Consider the following 15,550-nt stretch of genomic DNA (forward strand, 5'->3'; position numbering starts at 1 on the left):
AAAGCAAGACAAAGAGTTCCTGTTCTAGACAAAGAGTCGAGCCTGGGTGAGCTACAACTTCACAGCTATGACACAAAATCCAATACCAGATATCCGGTGTCTGTCTAAAGCAAAACGGGGACCGTCTAGAGATTAGTTTCCCTAGTGTGCACCTAGCTGTGAGTATCTTAGACTCAAAGAACCAAACTATCAAATTGTTAAAACCTCACTGCCTGTTCATCCCAACTCAGGACAGTTGTCCAATGTGACAGGCTGGGGAGAATCGTGTCAGATGGGATTTCAAACTGCTTGTCACGATTTCAGCACACATTAGGCATTGATGTGTCCAAATCCATTCTGGTATGGCTCTTGCACTGACTCAAACTGTGTTGCCCTACCTTCCAAAGTGTTTTAAACATGAATCTTTAAAAACATTTTAATTAAACACAGTTACTCAACTTTTTCTCGAACTACAGACATTGAGAAAGGTGGGGATATAGTGTGGAGACATTATCCTCCTCTAAGCAAAACCTCCTCTTTGTTTTAAATATAGGAAACATGTTCAACCATGCTCAACATTCCACATGGTCTTAATTCTTAGCAACATGTAGATAATCCTAGCCAGATTATTACAATACAAATCCACTGCGTGCTAGTGCATGTTAGCTAGAGTCAGCTTGCTAATGGTTTATCCTCTAACTTTTCCAGTGGACAGCTTTAAAGCAAGGCAGGTAGTGCCATAACCTGGTGGGCTGTTTCCTGAGATGGAGCTGGCCGTGATACTCTGTATTACTTTGAGGGATCAGGTTAATGGCTGCAAAACAGAGTCAGGTGGCTGAACGGTGAGGGAATCGGGCTAGTAATCTAAAGGTTGCCAGATTGATTCCCAGCCGTGCCAAATGACCTTGTGTCCTTCATACTACTTGCCTCGGTGGTAATGTCCCTGTACTTACTGTAAGTCGCTCTGGATAAGGGCGTCTGCTAAATGACTAAATGTCAAACATTCCCTGAAATCCTATATGTTTTGGATCCAGTCAACAGCCATAGCGAGGAGTGAATTTTAGAGACATCTGTTAATAAACAAATGAGAACACACAGTCATTCTGTGTTTTCACACATCATTGGACATGGCAAGAATCCTATGAAGAAGCTCACATTTTCCCTCACAATTTGGCATGATCCTTGCAGGGATTGTATGTAACATGATAACGATTCGGCCAGAAGGACAATAGCCATAGTATGGCAGAGTTATCCAACTTTCTTTTGTGATCTGTTTACATGTTTCATAACCAGAGGTGTCAGATGACAGCATCCGTCCCATCACATCTTTCCTTAACCAACAAAATGCTAAACTTACTTTGTACAGATCAGCATTCTTTTCTTTGATCACAGTACATGTACTTGTTTTTATTCATTTGTTTGCCAAACACATAGTTATGAAAAGAAGTGCAAAATGTATATGTGTAGATCTGTTAATTCATGCACTGTGTCATCAAACAACCTCGATCATAGAGACAGTTCTTTTCCCATTCACTGATTCTTTTACTTGATCCCTGTGACCCTATTTTGATGTTGGCATTATTGCACATCATCATCATACTGCTCATTGACCTTACAGTCAATCATTTGATTCTGTGTCTTCTCTGTGGGCACATCAACGTTGGCATTCGAACTGCTCTAATTTTGTGTGTACAGTGTCTCATTATACAGTCCATGCTGTCTATATCCCTTTTCAACAATGCTAAGGAAAGAAGGTTCCAAAACTGCCTGTCACCACCAAACCAAAGCAGATTGCATCAAAAAGTATCTGGTAAGTATTCCCCTTCTGTGCATTGTTAACGTGAGTGAACCTGAGTGTAGGGATTTGACCCATCGCAGTGAAACCAGAGGACCAAACCGAGTAGTGCCCAGGGCAAACTGACAACAGGATGGACACTCTGCCCCTGTAGGTCCTCCCCTTCTTTCAGATGCAGTGAGGCGGTGAACTTTGCGACTAATGAAATATGACCACTTTTGTTGAGGGAGCTTTTTATAGCATCCCACGCAAGGGCCGAGCATGAAGTGTCAACTCATTCAGATAGCAGAGCTTATCACAGTGAACATCGCTGTCTGTATAGGGGTGCGTGCTTATGTAATGTTGTATCAGAACTTAAAAATAGGCTTTGCTTCGGGGGGTTGAAGGATAGGAGTTCAGGGAGTGAATGAATGTAACACCTATGCAACCAGATCAACTTTGAATGAACTATTGAATATGTGGGGTTGTAAACGATAAACAATTTTGTTATACTGTAGAGATTCAGGTCAGTGAAGCTAGGCTACTGTGGACAATATTGTTAAATTCTCCCCACTGTCACAACAAGGAACTAATGGAACTGATCACCCGTGCAGTGTTTGATGAAGCTATGTCAACAACAGTATTGTTTGTGTAAAATTGTGAGTGTAAGCCATCCTCAAAAATACATTTAGTCGCTTCCCAGCAGAAAGACCACATACCCAGTGTATAAACATTATTTACCCTTTTGACACATTTCTCTGGTCCATTCAGATTTCTTTGCTAAAGTCTAAGCACACCTCTCACTTTAAGATACAATTGTCACCATGTTGGTCATTTATGAAAAACACTGCCGTTCAATAAGTAAACTCAAACCAGCGCAATTAAAACATCCGTAACAACCAATAGCCCTAACCCTAACCCTAATCCTAACCATGTGTAAGCACTAACAAGCAAATATACTCAACAAGCAATCAGGGGTTTGGAATCAATACAAAGCTAAGCATATCTGTACTTTGAAATCATGAATGCAAATACCAGAGGAAGAGGCAGAATTGTCAGAATGAGAGGAGGTGGACAAGGGAGAAGAAGAGGCAGAGGAAGAGGAAGAGTAAGAAGAACAACAATCTCAAATGAGATCCATGCCACACTATGACAGAAATCCCTATGACAGAACAACTTTCCCCAAGCCATGGAAGAAGCTTGTTGGGACACTGCTCTGGAGTCTTGTCAGGAATGGCTCAGGCATTCAAGGGCATTTTCCCTGCTGTTTGGCTAGAGAAAACATTCTGTGATGTTGAGGAAAATCTCTGGCCTGACCCTGGTCAGAGACAGGATGCTGACCCAGAAAGAACAGTACTGTTGCGTACTCGAGCCCTGTTACCCAGGTAAAAATGATGTGTTTATATTTCCCCAAATTATAATTTACAGCAATACATTTACGTTGTTGACTACGTACCAGTACTGCTACTTGTATACTGTGACCACTACAGTAACAAGAGCTCAAAATGAAATTGCTATGTAATGTAAATAGAAAATAAACAGCCTGTAAGAAGGACAATTGCAGTATTTGTGAGGTTTATGATTTACATCATGTCAAACTCATGAGGTGGAACATCCAAAATTCAGGGCCATGTTATAGTCAATAGTTCTTGAAATCCTTTTTATAATAGTGTTTTCAATTCCTCCCAGCAGTGTGTAAAGGGTATTCAGAAGGTTGAATTTGTTTGAGGGCTTTGTGTGTATTTTGAATGCAAAGTTAGGTTTTTACGACAGATAATGGCCGGGTTTCCCAGATTCGTTAAGAAGCGCTTAATGGGAGCGTTCTAAGCTCTTAGCGTTCTAAGCTCTTAGCGTTAAGAGCTTCTTAACGAATCTGGGAAACCCGGCCAATTTGGTTTTGACTACAGTGTGTGATTTTGGGTCAAAAGTCAAGGGTTTGGTCAAAACAGTGTAAGTAAGAAGATGTGTGTTTAGAGTTTGGAGAAGACACAGTACACATTCACGAAATGTATCTTATCAATTGAGAAAAACTGTTATATAATCAACTGACTGGCAAATTAAACGCATTTTATTTACTTAATATCCTAACTATTTTTGGAAAGCTTTAAACTAAGATATGAGAGGTCGGAAAACGTCACGTGACATAGATGGCTGGTGATGCTGCAGCCCTTCAAAGGCGAGTCACGACCCCCCCACTCCTCCTGACGAAAAGTTCACGGGCGAGGATGGTGACTTCACCGTGGATGTACTCGCTATTCTGATTTCAGTGTTTATATGATCAGCGTCGCGTTTATCAATGAGTTTCATTTTAAAAATACATGTTTTATCGAGGACGTTCCTGAGAGGAAAATGTATTTCTCCAGATTTAAAGTTGGATTATTACCTGTGGGAGATGATTTGATTCCATCGAGTGAATTTTGAGCTTTTTGGATTATTTATATTGGTGCAGTACAAACTACTTGCTGCTCTTTTTGACCAGGAGGGGTAACCTATTATTTGACTACCACTGAAGGAATGATGTCCGAGAGAAGATGTGTAGCAGCCGGAAGATCATCTGGAGTTTGGTGGCGCTCTCGGTATTGGAGATGGGACTCGGTGCGTCCAGTATCATCCTCGGTGTGGTTGGCATCATCCGAATCCCTAAAGCAACTCAACTGCAGTTGGGAGATGGATCGCCTTTATGGAGTGGAATTTGTGTACGTGAAACAAACTGTTAATTGTTAAAATCTTTCAATGTGTTCGGGGATTGATTCAATTCTCCTGTTTTACTTGTTACTTGCTTTGCAGTTCCTCGTATGTGGTCTGTGTGGGGTGTTATGTGCAAAGAAGAGGTCAGGATTGATTGTAAGTAGTTTTAACTTTAGCTAACGTCGATACTAAAAGTCCACTCAACTCGCACTAAAAAAGGTTGCTACAAGCATTTGTACAACAGAACACCGAAAAAATGTAGCAGATAGTTCCATTTTCTGAGTAAAAGGATAGAGACCAGTCTTTCTTTCTCACATTAGGACCTGAAAACGATTTTCTTAATGGTTCTATACAGCATCATTTTTTTTAAAAGCCTCAACATCATTTCTCCATGTGTGCCTTCCTCCATCTGCCAGATGATCCTGTTCTCAGCCTGCTGCATCTGCGGACTCATCAGTGGGATCCTGAACGTCCAATTTGTACGAGCAGCGGCCAGACGTTCCGACGCCCTGCCATCGCTCCACCTGGCCTGTGTGGTCCTCGCTTGCCTGGGCATTGGAGGCTGCATCCTGTTCACCTGGCTCACCTGCCGGCTGGCCAGCAGTGAGCAGCAGAGGATGTTTCTGGAGAGGGAAGTCTCACTGCACCACTCTCACGAGATGAGCGACAAGGTGAGGTCCCCACTGCAACAGGGCCTCTATGTAGCCTCGGGCTGAGGTTTCGTGTGAACATGGGTGAAGAAAAACGTTATTACTTATTACCCTAACTGCTAACCCTTACGCTGCCCGCCGTTAATTATTGGTGGAGATATTTCACTGATCTCTGGACAAAGACAGGGACATGTCCGCCCATAAACCTACCCCTTTGTTTATAGCTACAGTAGGATTACATCTGCATGGTGCACCGTGTTTTGACTGGAAATATCCGGAAGTGGACCTTCAGAAATCCAAAGGAGGGGGGGACTGTACTGTAGGACCATCTATTCCGAGCAACTTTGTCTGTTACTGCTCCTGTTTATTGTGTTCCTCCAGGATCAGTATTCCGAGAGGTCAAGCATTCCCCAGATCTCCTTCAACGGCAAGTCCTCACCATCCTGATGAAGAAGCCACCAAGAATGAACTATATGGATTTAGCATCAAGGATTGTCAATCTATTGACAGATGCTGGCGGTATTCTGAGTCCTGGAAGATGCATTCCAATAGCGTCCTACGTCTGAGGTTTTGAAGCACAGGGAGATATGGGTATGAGTCCATGGAAAAGGACCATAGCAAACTCAGAGATTCTAGAAGTTGACAACGTGAGGTGGAGAAAAATTTAAAGTTCAGTCAGTCATGCAGAGTCATGTTTCAATACAGGTCTGTGAAGTAATTTACAGTCATATATTTCAGTGAATGCATGTGTGTCGATGTAACAGATTATTTTACGGATAAAAATAGTGGACTAGATCAGTGTTTCTCAACCCTGGTCCTCAGGGACCCCCTGTCCTGCTTGTTTTAGATGTTTCCCAGATCCAACACACCTGATTCAAATGCATGTTCGTTACCAGGCTTCTACAGAGCTAGACAACGACTCTTTTATTTGAATCAGGTGTGTTGGAGCAGGGAAACATCTAAAACATGCAGGACAGGGGGTCCTTGAGGACAGGGTTGAGAACCACTGGACTAGATGACGCTAAACCTCAAAGGTGACTCCCTATAGACTCTAAAATCCAGACCTTGTGTATATCTATTTTAAAACAATGGAAGACCTACATTCTCAGTGATCTAAGGAGCTGAATCTTATTCTTATACAACGTATGACATACCTCAAGTGGCTTTGCATTTTTGTGTGCACGAATGTACTGTAAAAAATGAAAAGGAGGATACCTGTCAATCATGTGTTCTTCAATTGTGCTTACAGTCTGTAGTGGGTTTTTATTTGAAAATGTCAACAAAAACTACAATAAACCCACTCACTCCTTCTACATCAGATATGTTCTATCTGCATGTTTGCAGATGTGCAATCCATACAAATGTATGGTTACAAATGTAGAGTACACTTAAGAGTCAAACCACTAGATGGAGCCATATGTCTCTTGTCTAACAAAAACCGCTAAGGAATGTTATAAAATCTGACAAAGGTTTGGGAGTGAAATTGTAAACTGACTTGTGGACTCTTGGGTTAAGCTCAGAGTAAAAATACCCTGTAGTATTCAGAGAGCCAACCAAGGAAAGAGATATTCCATGAAGTGATGTTTATCTAGTCCCTAACTGCCTCATCCATGGCTAAGTGAGAATACAGATAGTGTCAGGGGGAGCCCGTGACTGCAGCCAGGACTTCATGTTGAGTGAGACTCTCCCAAGGACATCACGTTCTCCTTCAGGAACGACAGGGTGAAACCTCACAAACAACGCTCACCTCAACAGCTCTGTCATATAAATCTGTTGCCACAAGGATCCAGGTGGGATCCCGGAGACTCTGAAGACCGCAATGTTTTCTTTTCTCAGGTTTTCCTAAAGACATAAATACAATTGCTCACCTGGCTCTCGTCCCGACTAACTGACGGATAAGAAGAGGTCTTCAAATCATTCCGTTCCTGCGTTCTTTTCCTGCGTGAGAACTTGGGGAAGAGCTCAGAGCAATACATCAGTTCCTCTTAATCATTGCTATGGGTTCTTTTATGTACTGTATTCATTGTTATGAATCAAAACTGTAATCGAAAGACTCAGAACATTCCTCGTTGTTAGACTTCAGTGCATTTAGTTGATTGATCTGCTGTAGTAAACCCTTATGTGTCCGTGATCCTATCGATCGTGCACATAGATCCCAACTCCGTGTTCCGCGAAGCACATCAACAAATCTGTCAATAAAGTGAAACATTCTTATTGCACCTCCTCTGTTCTCAAGGAACTATCATGACATTTCCCTTCCAGCGGTCTCAGAGTAGTACTGATCTAAGAACCATAGCATGTCACAAGTTAGACCATGTTAGACCACGTGTCTTCCTGGTCAGTACGGGGTAGAGAGGAAATGATGTGTGCTGCTCTCTTGTCCTGACTTACCCAGGAGAGGGGTCATTCATCATGGTCTGTCTGCAGCGGGACAAGACGGTACGCCGATGTAAGGCCAGGGAGGAATCCTGGAGTCAGGCACAGAGTCAGGACCCACACTCCTTTGGAGGTGACGTGCGCACAAATCAGGCTGCTATCTGTGAAGATTACTGTACTCTTTGAGGTAAACACACCCCACACAGGTCCTGACCTAACGGCTCTGGTTCATGTCTGTACGATACTCAAAGGGCACAGTTGCTGGGGTAAGTATTTTTTATTAGGGTTATGGTTGGGTTGGTATTGATGTTTTGGATGCACTTATGTGTGTTATTTGCTCCACTTCTTCAGCCATATGGTGAAAGAATGGAGCTGAGTGGACAATATTCTGTAGACTGTAATTGCAGTGTTCTCTCTGTCCAGGAGGGGGAAACATTGCACTGTGAGTGAGTTAAGTTGAGCTACCTGTTCAAACTGTTAAAGCTAGGATGTGTAATCGTTTTGTTATACTGGTTGAAGGTCTATTCACATCCTGATAGCAATCAATAATATAAAATTGTCTAAATGTGAATATATATATATATATATATATTCTGTGGAAGGGACAGGACAAAATAATTATCAACCAATCATTGTATTCGGTCTGAATCCATCTTCGCAACTTGTTTGTGCAGACAATCTTACCATCCTGCTTACCAAATGTTGTGCAATCGAAGCAATGTAGTAAAACTCTGGGATAACTGACCTTTGACAAAGAGAGGTTAATGTTTGTAAATGATATGTGGTCATAGATAAAGATCAAATCAAACAGGAAATGCATGTATTCTACTGAAACGACAGAGGCTTTTACAATGCTTTCAGTCTGTGTTAACAAAAGCAGAAATCATGAGAAAAGTTTCAGAATCAGATCTCCTTTCTGTTTCATGTTTTCTTTTCTTTCCAGTAATCCACTGTCACTTCATTGCTCTTAGTTATGAATTTTAATCTACAAACTCTACAGAGATTAATGAGTCCTTCATAACCTTTTGGAATTTGTGGGTTTACAAAAGCTCGTCAAAACTCCACTTTACTGCACAGTGCTAGCCTGCCATGGAAAAGAGCCATTTGGCTCAGAGATTTGATACTGTTTTACAAGCCTCTCCTTTATTTACACAAATGGAGCTGAAGTCATTTTTCTAGAAAAATAAGAATGCATTTATTTCATTAACAAGAAGCGCTGGCCCCCCAAATCATTGAAGGCCTACTGCAGGTATGCTTGCTTTGGCGAGCGTTCTATACAGAGAAGTGGCTGCCTTGTTAGTGTGTGTAACCAGAGCACTCAGTGGTTGATTACTGTCTTCGAACTGGGCTTTGCTGAAGCAGACAGCTTTGAGAGCCATCCACAAATCACTGTTATACACAGAAGCATTCCTCTGTTCTCTGGGGTATATAGGGCTTCATTTGGTTCCCTTCTGTGATATATGCTGGGGGCAAGAAGTCATTTAGCTTTCAATTTATTAGCCTGTTGATTTATCTTCTCTATAAAAGTGCTGGTGGCGTTCACCGCCGCCCCCCCCCCCCTTTGTTGAACTCACTGTAATAATTTGATGACAGACGATGTGAAAGCAGAGAAAGTTCAACAATTAGAAAAGTCAAAACAAACATGGGTTTACAGTTTCTTTGGCCACACTTAATCTGTCATTCTGGTGGTTGAGGTGTAGTGTGTACCAGATTACTGATGGCGACCTCTACCTCGGAGCCAGAAAGCACACGGGGAATACACAGCAACAGATCCTGGTAGTCTCACGTTTGTCAAACCAAGTATGTCCTCCTGGCCTTTTGAAGCCAATGACCAATATGTCAGTCTGTCTTTTATTGATTTGTGCTGTCCCATGCTGTTTAGCTCGACATACATTGAATTAGCATAAAATAGCATAAAACGGCATTAGAGTGTACTGTAACGTTACTCTATCGAGGTGTTCACTACAAACTGCAGGTTGTGACATTTTCAGGTTCCAGGTGGACATACAGAGCTCGCAGCCCCTGTGTGAAGTCAAAGTTGAAGTTGGAGTTGGAGTCTGAGGTAGGCCAAGGCATGTGCTCCTCCCAACCACTGTTTGGACCATGCTACCAAGAACACCACTGGGAACGATCCACATCGACTGATGAATGACTCACAGAGAGAGAGCATATTTGGAAGAGTGCTTTGATGAGTAATTCTTATGGTTTGCTGGGTCACTTCCACATCTTTGGGCTTTTGTCCGCTGTCTCACTTTTTCCATCAGCCACACAAATGTATTACTCAATGCTTTCCTTTCCCAAAGGGACACACAGCCATGGTGATCTCCTTGTATTTCTTCCTGTCCATTATGACAATGACTCCTTCATTTAAGGGTTATCTACACACACACACATACTCACACAAACAACCTCAGAGATTGAATTCCTTCCCTGCCGTACTCCCTGTGATAAAGCCTCAATGACTGAGATATCAGGTCATTTAGCAATGCAGTACCCCAAGCCAAATCTTTGACTCACTTTAATTCTCTGAAGTAATATATGTGGTTATTTTGGTAAATGGGACCCCTTCCCATCATGCTCTGGGAGGTTTTGTCAGGTGTGCTGCGACCATCTGGGGGCGAAGTAGGGAGGGTGTTCGTTGACAGGTCTTGCTGATGAAGCAACCACAACTCCCAGTTACTCCAGTGATCTAGGAAGCAGATGGAAGGTAGCTGGTGAGAGATGAGAAGGGATGAGGTTTGTCAGAGAGGAGGGATGAGGTTTCGAAGAAGCCACCAGCGATTGCAGTTTATTATCGTGCGTGTCCGTAGCCAGGCACAACGTGGCATCACACACCACAACGACACCAAAGCAGTTCTTTTGATAAGTCCAAATATTTTATTACGCATGGGCGTAATGTTAAGTGTTGTGACTTCAGAGAATATACATGACCGCCAGTGATTTTCACAGAATATATATAGCATTTGCAGACGGATACATGATCAGTTAGTCCATTGGAGTGATATTCATCGTTGGTGCCATCAGAGCAGTAAAGCAGTAGAGCTCTCCTAGCGTCCTGAGTTTTCAGAGTCATTGCTCCTTCCTGTGAAACAGACACATTCCTGTTACCTTCCACGACCTTCAGAGTGGCCAGCAGCTGGTCATCAGGGCTGGGGGGCTGCAGGTGTCCACGCTCCAGTAAAGCAGGGCCAGTAATGGCTTCCACAGACACTCCTCAAAGCTCTTCAGCTGCCTGGGCGGAAACAGAACCAAACGCTCACCCACACCACTACTGTCGTATTTGTTTGGTATTCTTGAGATCGGTTTCTGCTCGGAAGAGACCACACCCTGGATGTCATCGGGTGTACAGAGCACAGAGGGGAATACGAGGAGCACGGTTCATGTTGGCATGGTTCCAATGAAGAGGACACCTCCTCTCAGAGTACGCAGGCTGGCTGGGGTGGATGACTCACGCCCAGGTGGGTGGTCAAGAACCCTCCACCGCAGCACCAGTCATCACACACACACACAAGCAAATAAACAGCGGCTTAGCAATACGACGTGACATGCGGTAAATGAGTGTGAATCGAGATTGGAGGAGAGAAGCCGCCCCTTCAAGTGTACCTTTCAGGGCTAGTTTCTGTCCGTCTAGGGTGGAGGACGAGCAGGGATGGAGGGGATTCCCGTTCCAAAAACAACACGGTTGGAGGGGTAGCCTATTGTGCCCCTGACAGATTGATCTGACGCGGGGAGGAGTAGGTCACCTCTCCCTGTCACGCTGGGAAAGGAGGAGGTGAGCGCCCGTCTGGGGGAGAAGGGAGAGTGCACAGCTGCGGTTCGGAGGAGAAGCAGCGTTGTCACTGTCTCCCATAATTTAAGACGGACTGCCTGAAAACGAAATTCTTTGAATCTCTTTGAATTTATCACGGTGCACTGTAGGCTTGTTGGGCCCGAGGCCACCTGATCTGCTTGCAGGATATCAAGGGAACGCAGAGTGATTCACGTGGTGATTCACATGATTCATGTGATTCATGTGATTCACATGATTCACACGATTCACATGATTCACAGCTCTTCTATCCATTGGGTAGGCTTCTCTCACACGTTCATTCTCTCCCTGTGTCTCTCTCTTTTCTTTCTGTCTCTCTCTCACTAGCTTTCTCTCTGAATCTCTCTCAGTAGCCATCTCTCTTCTCCCTGTAGGCCTCCCTCTCTTTTCTGTTTTTCTCTCTCTCTCTCTCTCTCTCTCTCTCTCTCTCTCTCTCTCTCTCTCCCTCCCTCTCTCTTCCTCCCTCTCTCTCTCTCTCTCTCTCTGTAGTCATCTTTTTCTCACACTCCCTGGGTGCCTCTCTATTTTCTCTCTCTCCCTCTCTCCCTGTGTGCCTCTCTCTCTTCTCTCTCTCTCCAGCTGTCTCTCTTCCCACCCTCTACATACTCTCTTTCTTACTTACCCTGCCTCTACATCCCACTCTCTTCCTCCTTTCCCCTTCTATCACTTTGTCTCCCTTCGCCCCCGCTCCCCCCATTCCACAGGCGCGAGGGCAGGGACACCACTGCGTCTCCCAGAGTCGTGGGGCGACGAGCCAGCAGGAGCATCCGTCCTGTACCTCTGTTGTTTTTGGCGCAAGGCTGGGGACCCTCCTCTGATGGGGGCACTCCCTGGGCCTTACACCCTCCCCCAGCCCCCCTCCCCTAACCCTCAGCCTCCACACCTCTGCCCAGCATCCCCCCTGTCCTCCATTCATCCTGGCGTGCAGCTGGAGCACTCTGTGTGACCCCCCTCTCCCCTCGCAGAGCGCCCATTAAGAGACTGTTGTGGGAGTTCACTCCTCACAGCACTTGTGGCTTGAAGCACCACTCCGAAAAATATGGTCCTCAATTACATAAGCCCCCATGACAAGCTTTAAGCCTGCGCGACAAAGATTTAAACAACTGCTGCACTGCAACATGCAGTATATTATATGTGTATCAGATATAAGAACTGGAAGAGTTGCTCCACAGTACACAACTTCTTGATTAACAGATATCAACTGGGAGGGATGCAATGACATTTGGCGTAGAATTTACAGGAGCACCTGTTGAGATTCTGCTGCATAGTAGTTGGACCGTAGAACAGGGTCCAGCTAGCTGTCCACACGCAGATTGTTCTCCTTAGCGGGTCGCTGCCTAGGCCTCCAGCAGTAGCGTATGTGTTTGTGTGTGGTTGTCAGATGGGTTGTTTTATGGAAGTCAGGACACAGTGGCGCAGTGACAGGCTGCAAGCTGTCACAGGCTGCAAGCTGTCACAGCGTGGTTAAGATGCACAACATATTGCATGGCATGCCAACCAGAAACAGGTTCTGTATGTTTCGAACCTAACCGAAACATACCGAAACATACATAAATCCGTGATAAATCGTTGAATTAATATTGTTGTGTGATGATTACATAGCCAGGGCAGTGGCCATGACAACACTTGTTGCCTTATCCCAAGCTGTTTGTTTTTGTAATATATATGTACTGTGCTTTTAAAAGTTAAGAAAACATACCTTAAAAACAAAGATTTTGGAGAAAAAAAGCTTTTAATCTATTGTCTCAGAGGGGAGAATCACTCAGGAACAATAAACATTGGCTGCAGAGTCAGTTTCCAAAGCCCTCAAGGGAAAGCCTCTGTGTGTGTGTGTGTGTGTGTGTGTGTGTGTGTGTGTGTGTGTGTGTGTGTGTGTGTGTGTGTGTGTGTGTGTGCTTGCGTGTGTGTGTGTGTGTGCGTGTGTGTGTGTGTGTGTGTGTGTGAGAGAGAGAGAGAGAGAGAGTCTGAATTCCTCAGTTAAAGGGGAGAGCATACCGTCGGGATACCAAGTCTCTCCAGACCCAGCCTCACCTCTGGCTTCCAAGCTGTGAAAACATGCGAGAGGGTTTGTTGGGGTTCAGTGACCAATAAGGTGTCAGTGAGTGGTGGAGCAGTCTGAGAGCCCCACAGAGCCACTTTAATGACACAGCTCCATCTAGGAATCTACCATCTCATCTTCTAATCTCTCTTTACATACACATACGTTAACGTACTCAATAGAATCCGTTCCACAAAAATGGGCCATTCGCTTGTGCATTTCAGACCTGATGTCACTGGACACATGTTTTCCTGTGATGTGGCTGAATGAAGAGCTGATGGTCAAGAGTTCAGAGACGGGACTTCTTTCAGCTCTGTGAAAGCCAAAGAGCGATTAGGCTCCCCAGCATCAAAGTGCTCTGTTTTTAAACGCCTTCTTTACAGCTGACTTTAGGAGCCCTGGCCTCTCACATCCAGACAGGTTATAAAAGGTTGTTTTCATCCACGCCTCCCTAATCTCCACACCCCACATCCTTTTGCTCTGACCGCTAGGCTGCCGCCATCCAAACCCCACTGATACGATGTCTGGTTTTCTCCTTGGAATGTGACATTTTGAAACGACTGAGGTCATTGCAGAAACCAAGAGGGAAAACCCTGTCATCCGACACGTGTCCTGACCTTCTCAGCTGATAGGTCTGATTGGAGTTTATCCTCCTGAATGCTCTTTGAAGACAGGGCCCCTGTCTTTTGTCAGCCTTCGCAGCTGATCCATCTTGCCTTTTTGGCGTTTGACTCTGTGTGGTGAACTTAATGGAGTGAACATGAACATCACTGTCAACAGGGAGACACTCATGCGCACGGAGAAACTGTGGTTTGTTATTTCTATAGATATGTGAGTAGCCTGATATGGAGGAACAGTGGAACAGTGCTTTTCTAAGACTTAGGAGACGAATACCAGTGAATGCACAGGACTCAGTGGATCCGAAGGGGCCCTTCCTGTTGCTGCCAGGGACAGAGCGGTGTGTGCCTTGATGTGACCCGAGGGAAAGGACGTTAACGACTCTCCATGGTCAACCGTGACTGTCATGTCAAGCTGCATGAATCACTGTCACAGACTTAGATACTCAGATGCCTATTTCAGTCCAAAGGTAGGATTCTGTTCTTTCTCCATCTCAAATGTACTTGGGGCATGTTTGTTTGTTCACTAAAACATGTCGATCATTTTGTTCTGTTCCTTTTCCGTCTGTTCCATTCCAATGGTTGATCACCTGCAATGTAAAATTGTCATGAAATAAATAGAAAGAAAGAGATGATCCGGAATCAGGAAAAAAGAGGGTTACTGTAATATCCCAAACCAGACTTGTCATACTAGACTATCTCGCTTGACTCTGGCTTTGGTCAATGTAGCATGACATCACATTGACTTCCAAGTAACCATTAGCAGCTATAAGACTTTGAGGACAGCAAATGAGATAAATGGGTTAACCCCTTTAGGGAGCCTCTTTCTGCTTAGTCGTTGGTAAGTAAGGACCTATCACAGAGCTTTAACAATAATACAGAGCATTTCTACCTACAGTATTCCACTGTGACAGGCTCCATCCCAACTCAGAGGCTCTGCAGCTTATGAAGGACCTTGTCTTTATTAAAAATCAACACCGGTCGGGTCTGTGTGTCCTCTGATGACATCATATTCTCATGAAGCAGCTGTGTTTTCTCAGAGTCACTTCTGCAGGAGAGAGGGGAACACTGAGGGGAAACCTGCCAAAAACAGCCCGAGCTGCATAGTCCTCTTCACATATCAGCATCTGTACTATCTCTGAAAAACCACAGCGTTTCACACAGCCCTTAGACATTCAGAGTGTATGTTGCGCAACAACGCATGATGTTATGAATTGCACTGTATGTGGTTGCAGTACACAGAAAGCCATACTGTAGGCGGGATCTTCTCTGGGTTACAAATATTTAAGGGATCAGCATTTTGGAGCTACAGAAGCAGATCATGTTTGCCTCGTGCACATGGAGTCACCGGAACCAGGTGACTGTTGCTCTTGTGTTGGTGTGAATTTAGTTCAGCACCATGGACAAGGCCTCAAGGTAGATTCACCTGCAGAGGGGAGGGGTCCTCTTACTGTCGCTTAGTATAGATGTAAATCAGGGGTTTGTTGGTTGGAAATACATACCACATTATCTTTTTACCTGAGGTAGAATGTATTTCAATGTTGGGATTGTAAGCACTTAATAACATACACTTCAATGTGACTAAATACAACTAAATACAAGAATGAATTATAGCACATA

General features: G+C 44.3%; 1 protein-coding gene across 1 annotated transcript; it reads left to right on the top strand.

Moving 5' to 3' along the window:
* The first annotated feature begins 4,132 nt into the window (after window positions 1-4,132).
* tmem196b (transmembrane protein 196b) lies at window positions 4,133-6,482 on the top strand. The gene is made up of 4 exons (XM_084669216.1): window positions 4,133-4,449; window positions 4,541-4,597; window positions 4,858-5,112; window positions 5,473-6,482. The coding sequence occupies exons 1-4, from the start codon at window positions 4,285-4,287 to the stop codon at window positions 5,536-5,538; spliced, it is 543 nt and encodes a 180-aa protein (XP_084525342.1). The 5' UTR covers window positions 4,133-4,284; the 3' UTR covers window positions 5,539-6,482.
* The last annotated feature ends 9,068 nt before the right edge of the window (window positions 6,483-15,550 follow it).

Source organism: Hypomesus nipponensis, chromosome 2 (genome assembly GCF_054491055.1).
Source record: "Hypomesus nipponensis isolate SF chromosome 2, ASM5449105v1, whole genome shotgun sequence".
NCBI lineage: Eukaryota > Metazoa > Chordata > Actinopteri > Osmeriformes > Osmeridae > Hypomesus > Hypomesus nipponensis.

Bases quoted from the DNA above. Each gene is read 5' to 3' on its own strand.
- tmem196b (XM_084669216.1), top strand. From the start codon at position 4,285: ATGTGTAGCAGCCGGAAGATCATCTGGAGTTTGGTGGCGCTCTCGGTA. The intron at 4,450-4,540 runs GTACGTGAAACA...CTTGCTTTGCAG, and splicing joins CTTTATGGAGTGGAATTTGT to TTCCTCGTATGTGGTCTGTG. The intron at 5,113-5,472 runs GTGAGGTCCCCA...GTGTTCCTCCAG, and splicing joins CTCACGAGATGAGCGACAAG to GATCAGTATTCCGAGAGGTC.